The following is a 9,852-nucleotide window of genomic DNA, read 5'->3' on the forward strand; positions in this document are numbered from 1 at the left end:
TGAATTTCAGTCACAATGAAACGTTAAAAACTACACACATATTCGGCTACAGCATCCAGTCTAGATGTCTTTTTGCACAAAGAGTTCAGTGACGCTCAGGAGGATTTAAAAAAAAAAAAAAAAGGCGTTTCAGGGAAAATCCTGTCATCACTCGCTCTCCAACTTTTTTTATTTTTTTTGCATAAAAGGTGTAAAAACACCGTGGAGGCTCCAGGAAGGAGAGGAGGCTTCATGATCCAGAGACGGTGTCAGTCTGCAGGGGTCCCCCCGCCCCCCCTCGCCCCCCCTCCCGTCCCTCGCCTCTCCTCCTCTCAGTTGACCGTGGGCACCTGGTTCAAGCTGTACTCCTTGGCTTTGAGCCGCAGGTTGGCGATGCTGTTGGCCATGTTCATTCCCTGGGACGTGTTGGTGTTGGAGCAGGTGGGCGGGTAGGTCGCCATGGTGCTGAGAGACAAGAGGAGGTGGGAGAGAAGAGGGGGAAAGAGGTTACATCACCTGAGTCTGACGGCGAGCTGAAGCTCAGCGTGAACCGCAGCTGTGGAAATATACAGAAAAAGCGAGAAAAGGATTTAACATGAAATCTGACGTTAGCACAATCGCAGCCAGAAACGACTCAAAGCGACTTAAAGTGTAGCTCCAGTGTTTCGACACTTGGCCCTGTGTTCACATAGTTTGAAGTCTAGAAGGTTCAAAAAGAAAATGAAACAGCTCCAGTAGATTTCTTCAGCCTGCAGCAGTGAGACAGGCTGTAACAGATCTTCTTCATCAAACAGCGTCCACTAAGAGTTGTTTATTTTGTCCCTCGCAGGCTCCGATAATCATGTAAGGAGTCTGACAACAGACAGCGCCGAGCGGACTGTCCATCATCTGAGACACCAGGACATCTAACAACAATCTAAAGAACAGGAATATCTCCTGTTGCACACCGACCTTCTGCTCATGTGCAGCGACGCGACCTTCAGCTCATGTGCAGCGACGCGACCTTCTGCTCACGTGCAGCGACGCGACCTTCTGCTCATGTGCAGCGACGCGACCTTCAGCTCATGTGCAGCGACGCGACCTTCTGCTCATGTGCAGCGACGCGACCTTCTGCTCACGTGCAGCGACGCGACCTTCTGCTCACGTGCAGCGACGCGACCTTCTGCTCACGTGCAGCGACGCGACCTTCTGCTCACGTGCAGCGACGCGACCTTCTGCTCACGTGCAGCGACGCGACCTCCTGCTCACGTGCAGCGACGCGACCTTCTGCTCACGTGCAGCGACGCGACCTTCTGCTCACGTGCAGCGACGCGACCTTCTGCTCACGTGCAGCGACGCGACCTCCTGCTCACGTGCAGCGACGCGACCTTCTGCTCACGTGCAGCGACGCGACCTTCAGCTCACGTGCAGCGACGCGACCTTCTGCTCATGTGCAGCGACGCGACCTTCTGCTCATGTGCAGCGACGCGACCTTCTGCTCACGTGCAGCGACGCGACCTTCTGCTCACGTGCAGCGACGCGACCTTCTGCTCACGTGCAGCGACGCGACCTTCAGCTCACGTGCAGCGACGCGACCTTCTGCTCATGTGCAGCGACGCGACCTTCTGCTCATGTGCAGCGACGCGACCTGAGACTGCTGGTTTACGGCTGCCTCGCTTGCAAACGTCTTTATTCCGCAGATGTGTGAATTTGGCTGCACGGTGGACTTTGCAGTGTTTGGCCGTGTCCCCTCTCAGTGAGGAGGTTGCTGGTTTGAATCCCTGTGTGTCAGGAGCCTCTCTGTGCATGGCGTGGCTTCTTCCTCCCACAGTCCAATCACACGCTGGCTACCTGCTGACTCTGAACTGTGTGAATGTGTCTCTATATGTCAGCCCTGTGATTGGCTGGTGACCAGTCCAGGGTGTAACCCCGCCTCTCGCCCCCCCTGTGTTCCCTAACAGGTAAAGTGGAAAACAAAATGGCGGGATGGACGTGTGTGTGGTGTTTCCACATGCATGGAGGCTGCAGTGGAGCTGAAAGTCAGAGGTCAAATTCACGTTTTTATATCGAGGTCGCTTTGATGATAACGATACAACCGCTGTTTATGCTTCAAGAAAAAACCGTCTCTATTAAAGACGTCCAAACGAGCCTGTCAGGGACAAAAACAACTTCTGGAGGACACATTTTAATTGTGCAGAGCATCGAGCTGCAGCCGGGCTGAAGAAACCTGCAGGAGTAACACCGATGTTTTTGCACATTTCATCCGACTCTACATCCCGTCTCATCACGTTGATCAGGAACGTCAGCTTTATTGCAGCGTTCCCTCCGGTGTGTACCCGCTAACGGCTCAGAAGAAGGAGAAGAAGAAGAAGACGTGGTCTCTTTCATTCATCAGCCAGCAGACGTCCGTTTTACACACAGAGCACATCTGTCTCTGTTTTTAACAAGGCGCACATCATCACCAGACTCCAGCTTTCATGTAGTTAAATTAAAAACATCATTTTTATTCACATGGTTTGACTCATGAGGACATGTTCTTCTTTTAGTCCAGACAGATATCAAAGAGCTTGTTTTAGTTTGCAAGATTGGATCTGCTTTGACAACAGAAGAACAACATGCTGACTATGTGGTATCATCAGGTGCCCGTCTCTGTCATGGCGTGCTGAGCGGGTCAGTCTTTTTATAATCTCTGACGTAACGCACAGCAGTCGGAGATTTTAGGAGAGGAACATTTTTTTGGAAAGTTTTGCACAAAATCTTTGAACTAGAATTTACCGGAGCGTTATGCAACATCACTCGTCCTTCAGAGGTCAACCAACCTCCAGGTGTTGAGACATGAAGCTGACGCTGACGTGTAACATCCTGCAGTTCCTGGAGTGTCCACTAGAGGCTGGCTGCAGAAGCACAGGAAGTCACACACACACCCATTCAAACAGCCTGTTTTTACAGCAGACGAGGTAAATCTGCATTTTCTTTCTTCGCCTCACTGAAGGCGCTCTCTAAAGATCTGCAAGAAGAATCTGCAAACATCAAACTTTAAACACATTCGTTGTTCGAACCGCCGACTCGGCAGTGTGCCGTTTGTCTTCTTCTTCTTCCTCTCTGATATCTGTCCTTTTTTAAACCATGTGGATAAACTGTGTCGTGTGTTAAAGCGCTAATGGATGATTTAAACGCAGTGATGCTCCAGAAGCTTTAAAGCTGCAGGTGGTTTTTACTGCATTTATAAATAACAGATCAACGGCTGAAAATAGAAAATAAAAACACACATTCTTTAGAAAAGCAGCTGAAATGTGCAAAAACACTGGAGGGATCGTTTTATTTAACAAAATCCCCAAAAACAATCTGAAAGAAAAACATTGAGAACAAGAAAAGAAGTGAGCTTCAAACACTTGAGCGAATCAAAGAAGGCGTTGTGAAGAAGTGAGGAATGTGAAAACACAGCAGCATCCTTCCCTTCAAGGAGCAGACGGCTGTGTTTCCTTCAACAGTTCAGTAAGTGAGTGTAGTAAAGGGAAGGCGTACTTGTTCTCTGAGGGCAGCATTTTCTGTGGCACCCGCACTGGCCCCCCCTCCGGCATCGGATACCAGCTTTAGGATCATATACAGGGAAGAGTTAGCACCACATTAGCCTCTTCCACATAGCAATATTCCTGCTCCACATCAGACTCCGCCCCCCCCCGCCCTGCGTCCACTTACACAAGAGTGAGTGTGAGCCGCAGGCCGCAGGCTTTGACATTTCATAACGGAGGATTACTGTAAATCACGACCAATGTAACCAGAGTCACAAAAAATGTTGCCCAGTAGAGCTCCGTGTGTGTGTGTGTGTGTGTGTGTGTGTGTGTGTGTGTGTGTGTGTAGCCTTCATTATCTGGTGTCGTGTAGCACCGAGGGGGTCACGCGGGTCAACGGTGGATTTAATACGCTTTGTTTTCACATTATCACCTCGTCAGGAGGGTCAGCCCCCCCCCCCCGGACGGAGCACGAGGGACGGGAGCGAGGGAGGGAAAAAGGGTGTTTTCATTCAACACAATTAGTTTGGAGTTAAAAATGTGCAGAGAGATGACGGTTAGACAAACAGGGCGAGGGTGTAACATGACTGCAGAGAGAGAGAGAGGGGGGGGGGGGGAGAGGGAGAGAGAGAGAGAGGGGGGGGGGGGGAGGGAGAGAGAGAGAGAGAGAGATAGGCAGAGAGAGAGAGAGAGAGAGAGAGAGATAGGGAGAGAGAGAGAGAGAGCGAGAGAGAGCGAGAGAAAGGGAGAGAGAGAGATAGAGAGAGAGATAGGGAGAGAGAGAGAAGAAGTTGAGTTCTGTTTTTATACATTTTTTAATGAAGGGTTGGTTAAACCTTTCAGTTTCACATTGGTCTTTGTTATTTTCACGTCAGTAGTTTTGAGAAGCACAGATGCTTTTAAACAAGAACACACCATCGGCCATATTGTTTAACCAAAAGCTGCTTCAGGCCAAAGAGGGTTTGGAGGACATGTAACTTCATATTTGATTTGATTTTTTTAAAAAGATGAAACATCCTCGAAGGAAGCTAAAAACCCGGAGCTGGAATAATAGAGACAGAGCTGGCTTTAAAGGTTTCTGGTTGTCGCGTTTTGTTGTGTAAATAAAGTTTGATTGAATAGTAAAAAAAGAGAGAGAGAGAAGATTGTGCTGAGTCCAGGTGGATCAGAGGAGATGAAGATGGACAGAGAAACTATGAGGAGTATGTGCAGGTAGAGGAGGAGGAAATGAAACAATAACACAGAGCACGGTTAGTGTGTGTGTGTGTGTGTGTCAGGGCGGCGTTAGCGTGGTTAGCGTGGTCTCACGTCATGTGACTGGATGTTTGCAGCAGAGAACGGACAGAACGTTCTGCAGGCTTCTGTCTGACTGAACGCTGAGTTAAAAATATCTGACGTGTCTCTTCCAATTTCACTTCTCGTTTCTCTTCTTCCAAACGCTTCCACTCATCCTGAAGTCGTGGCTCTTTTCTTTCCTCGCTCCTTAAATCTCTCTTCACTCATTCTTTAGTGTTGTTTCTGAACTCACACACTCGGCCCCTCAGCCGGACGCCAAGTGTCGGACGCCAAGTGTCGGACGCCAAGTGTCGGACGCCATGTGTCGGCAGAGTTAGAAAACCTGACACACAACTAAAACATGAGGTCCGTCTACAAACCCCCCAACGAGGAGAAAAGTCCGTCCTCTCGTCTCCTGCCTGCTCCACGTCTCAGAAAATGTGTGCTCAAACAGACTGTTTGGAGGTTTTCCCTTCATGACATCACAAAGGGCAGTAGCCCCTCCCCCAGCTGGGTGTTTGTTCTGCCCTCTGCGTCTGCCTGAAGTACATAAAGTGGAGTGGTGAAGTTAAAGGGTGCAGAGTGGATTTTACCTGTAGGGGGCGGCGCTGCCCCAGGACAGGTAGTCGTTTGGGCGCGGTGCGGGACGCGGAACGATGGGCTGCTCCACCGCCGTCACGTCTCCGGAGTACGACTTGAGGAGGGAGGCGTTTTTGCTGGCCAGCATGGCGCGCTCGTTCCTGCGAAACTTGGCTCTCCGGTTCTGAAACCAAACCTGCAAAGCAGAGAGCAGACACGCAGGGCGACGGGTGAGACCCGGCTGCAGACAGGAAGTGGATCTTTACAAGGCGGCGAGCTCCAGGTCGGGTCTCTGGGATCTGGAGTCATCATGACTGCAGATGAGAAACCTGCCTGGTGTAGATTCTACGCTCTCACACGTGGGCACAAAGAATCCTACGTAAATATTTAAGAGCTTCACAACGTTCAAAGAAACACCCCGACCCTGAAAATGGCGTCTTGAAATGAGCACGTGTCAGAGCGTTCTTCCTGTTTGTTCATGAAGCGTTACATCAAACGAATCATCAACACACTGAACATCTTATGAAAACAATATTTTATTTATACGACACAGATTCTGCTGGTTCTCTGGTCCACGCCGCAGATACAGCGAGGGGGCGTGGCCAGAGGCGTGGCCAGGGCCTAACCTCGCCTCTTTAAGATAAATGCATCAGGTAGCATCTGGTAAGAGTCTGGTAGCCTTCGCAGACTCCGTCGCTGGTCGTGCATCTACAGCGACACGTCGAAACGTAAACTCTGAATAAAACAACGACAACGTCGACAAAGTTTTAAACAACAAAAGAGAAACATCTTCTGATGAGTTTCTGGACGAACACGTTCTTCCTCTTCCTCTCCGACTCCCTCCTCCTTTCCAAACAGATGATGATGATGATGATGATGATGATGATGAGACTCTGGGGGTGCTAACATTGTTCCTCGCTGTGAAATCAAATCCATTATTAGAAGCCGAGGGCGCTCACAGGGGCTCGGAGCTCGCTGACGCACGGCCTCAGGAATGAGCCCAAAGTCTGTGTTATCAAAGGATTTCTGCACGGCGCTCTGCTCCACATTAATCACAGATGTTCTGCCTCTCTCTCGCTCCAACATCACCGTTTCCTCTTTCCCACTCACTCTGTCCACTCGGCTCGCTCTCTCGCTTCAAAACAGGCGACGGAAACAAACCGAAAAAAGAATGAAAGACACATTTATCTCTTATTTCATCAGCATATCACCGAGAGAACACAAGGCCCTCGACGCATTCAGAGGAAGACTTTTTAACCACTTCCTTTAAGAAGAGAACACGCGTCTTCATTTTGAGCCTTGGTCACATAAACAGTCCAACAGTTGGATTTAAGGGAGGGGGCACAGATGACACGTCGCCCCTTCTCTCGCCACATGAAACACTTTATTTAAATCTACCATCTCTGAAAACAGCCTCCATGTGTGGCAGTTAAACCAGGAAGAAAGATGAAGTCATGTTTTCTTCACCCTGAGTTTTACCTGCCAGGCTACAAACAGGTTTGCACTAAAGCGATCTGATTGGTGGACTGAGGAGGTTCTGCTGATGAAGTTTCCCCTGCTGTGATTTAAGACGATGCATCAGCATGTGGCTTTCTCTTCTGCAAATACGACGATATGTGATCCCGGTTTTATAGCCAAATAAAAGAGCTGAATGCAACACCAGCGACTTGTTATTATGCTGCTTTAAATGAACTCACGCAAAGAACCTTCTGCTGCAGATTCTACAGATTTCATCCACTGCAGGAATTTTCTTCTTCATTCAGTTAAATCCCAGAAATGTTACCAAACTTGATTTCATTCAGACGAAGTGACAGAGCTTTCACACGTGCACAAAACTCAAACTTCGTCCTGACAGCGCCCTGCGGGTTAGCACTCACTCAAGGGCCAGTCGGCCTGAGCGCGCTCACCTCTTTTAATGTACATGAGGTTGTAAGACGGGACGGACTCTCAAGTCTGCACATCGAAGAACAACAAGCAAACTGTTTGGATCACTCATCTGACCTCGTTACTTCATGTGTACTCCAAACGCTGTGACGGGTCCAAAGGCATCGTATGTACTCAAAATGTAACTTTTACAGAATCTGAATCCTAAAGGTAAACAATCATGTGTAAATCATTTTTTTTTTCTTGGGGGGGGGAGTCTGTCTGATTCATTCGATTTTCCACGTTCTCTCTGCAGAGAATCACCGCTCTGGATTTAAAACACGGCGGCAAAGGGCCGTTTTCCAGAGACAGGAAGTGATGCATGCTACCACAATGTCGTTTACAGGATCTACTTTGATTGGCGGTTTAATGCGCTTCCATGTTCAGCGTAAAAAAATGTACATTTGAGTAGAAAATGTAGCTGCGTAAAACAATCAGCTCCCCTCTTCTGTGACTGACTGTATTAGTCAGTGTGATGTCATTCATTTGGACGATCACCGCTTCGTCTTCAGCTCCCGTTCGGCTGCGGCGCTCATGTGTGGAACACATTTGCCGTTTATCACTGATCTGTAAACCTCGGAGGAAATTAGACGTCATTACATCCACTTTGTGATCACACGCAGCCCTTTGGGGGAGTTTACAAACCGCTCGCAGAGTCCAAACACTCTGCAGACATTTAAGAGATCACGTTCAGTCGGAGAGAAGGTTCTGACAAGTTCTTATCAGGGAAAAACCGCAGCGTGACATCTGAAGGCGTTCCTTAATATGAGCTGATAACGAGTAGCCTCAGAGAGAAGAGGAAGAAGAAACAGATGGAGAAACCCTGCTGCTGCTTTCCACTGGACAAACTCATGAATACAATTTGCACCAAGAGGATCTAAATATGCACCTCTTCCCCGGGAGATTCCTTCAATTAGCACCTGTCAATCACGCTGTAATGCCGAACACACGTTGTGCACGAGCAGGGTAAATGACCCAGCACACGCTTGTATCACACTCAAATGAGGGCAGCAGCTCCTGTGAACTGCACAAAAAATGAGCTTTTTTGTCAGTGTGTCGCTGCAGGCTTTTATTCTGAAAGGCCAGGTCTCTCTCAGAGTCTGTTGTCTCTGTTCACATGTGAATAAACAGCGTCTAGTTGCATAGGATCGCTTCAGCTTGTCAGTGACAGAAATGATTGTGTGGGCATTAAATTGTGATAGTCAGGTGCGAGTGACAGCAATCTACTGGACTCAATTAAACCTAAAAATATTTATGTGTAAAGCAGAGATTCAGCACTTTTTTTAATCTATAAAATGTGGTTTGTTTCCATCCTGCTTTAAAACTTTTAATACTCTTTAATCTGGTGAAACAGGACTTTTATTTTGAAAGGGAGGAGGATATGGAAACATAGCCCTGTGCAGTGTGCAATGTTGTCCTCGTTCGTTCGTACCTGGACTCTGGCCTCGGTGAGGTTGACGCGGCGGGCCAGGTCCTCCCTGACGAAGGCGTCCGGGTAGTGTGTCCTCTCGAACACTCGCTCCAGAGCCTGCAGCTGGCTGCTGTTGAAGGTGGTGCGGTTCCTGCGCTGCTTCCTCTTCTTCTTCTCCTCCGTGTTCATCTGCTCATCTGCAGGAGAAGAAGAAAGGAAAAAGAGAGGAGGCGGCGTCAAACCTGACCTTTGCATGACTCTGTGGCAACACGGGTCTGATGATGATAGTCGTTAAAGACGCTCAGCTGCAGCAGGTAAAACACAAAGACAGTTTTTAAGCTCCGCGTTGGAGCTCATCAAGTTTGAATCAGGAATACGTCTCTGTGCATCCTCTGCTGCTGCTTCAGGCCGTTCCGTTCATATTCTCCCCGTGCAAACGCCGACCTCCTCCTGCAGGCCAAAGACCTGCACAACCGATCACGCTGGGGTTAGCATACATAGCTGTATTAACGTATGTAGCATTGCTTTGAGGTTAGCATACAAAGCTGTATTAACGTATATAGCATTGCTCAGGGGTTAGCATACATAGCTGTATTAACGTATATAGCATTGCTCAGGGGTTAGCATACATAGCTGTATTAACGTATATAGCATTGCTCAGGGGTTAGCATACATAGCTGTATTAACGTATATAGCATTGCTCAGGGGTTAGCATACATAGCTGTATTAACGTATGTAGCATCGCTTTGAGGTTAGCATACATAGCTGTATTAACGTATATAGCATTGCTCAGGGGTTAGCATACATAGCTGTATTAACGTATGTAGCATTGCTCAGGGGTTAGCATACATAGCTGTATGCAGGCCCGCCCAGTGAAGGGCCTTTCTCAGGGTATGATTTAAATCAACATATATGTACATGCAATCAGTTCTGTTAGCGCTACATTAGCTTCTTCTGCCTGGCTCCCATCAGCCTTTTTAGAGCAGACTGAAATCAGTTTGTTAAAAAGTTCTCGTTTAGGTCAAAGGCCCGAACCAGCTGCCTCCTTTTCTTCTTCTTCTTTCTTTCTTTTCTGGCATCCTAACTTTGTTCACATCCTGGAATGTAACTCAGTAAAGTAAAGTGCACTCTCTTCTCCAAGTGTCACTACTTGAATTTCCTTCGGGATCAATAAAGTATCTATCTATCTATCTA

General features: G+C 48.2%; 1 protein-coding gene across 1 annotated transcript; it reads right to left on the bottom strand.

Annotated features, from left to right (window-relative positions):
* Window positions 1-297: 297 nt before the first annotated feature.
* Window positions 298-8,920, bottom strand: LOC306819381 (paired mesoderm homeobox protein 1-like). The gene is made up of 4 exons (XM_079373174.1): window positions 8,680-8,920; window positions 5,339-5,520; window positions 3,484-3,549; window positions 298-444 (listed from the first exon to the last, which is right to left on the bottom strand). The coding sequence occupies exons 1-4, from the start codon at window positions 8,911-8,913 to the stop codon at window positions 312-314; spliced, it is 615 nt and encodes a 204-aa protein (XP_079229300.1). The 5' UTR covers window positions 8,914-8,920; the 3' UTR covers window positions 298-311.
* Window positions 8,921-9,852: the final 932 nt, after the last annotated feature.

This window comes from Symphodus melops (assembly GCF_947650265.1).
Source record: "Symphodus melops genome assembly, contig: scaffold_306, whole genome shotgun sequence".
NCBI lineage: Eukaryota > Metazoa > Chordata > Actinopteri > Labriformes > Labridae > Symphodus > Symphodus melops.

Excerpts from the sequence above, each read along its gene's own strand:
- LOC306819381 (XM_079373174.1), bottom strand. The coding sequence starts at position 8,913 with ATGCAAAGGTCAGGTTTGACGCCGCCTCCTCTCTTTTTCCTTTCTTCT. Across the intron at positions 5,521-8,679 it reads TCACCGAGGCCAGAGTCCAG|GTTTGGTTTCAGAACCGGAG; the intron begins GTACGAACGAAC and ends TCTGCTTTGCAG. Across the intron at positions 445-3,483 it reads ATGCTGCCCTCAGAGAACAA|CACCATGGCGACCTACCCGC; the intron begins GTACGCCTTCCC and ends CTTGTCTCTCAG.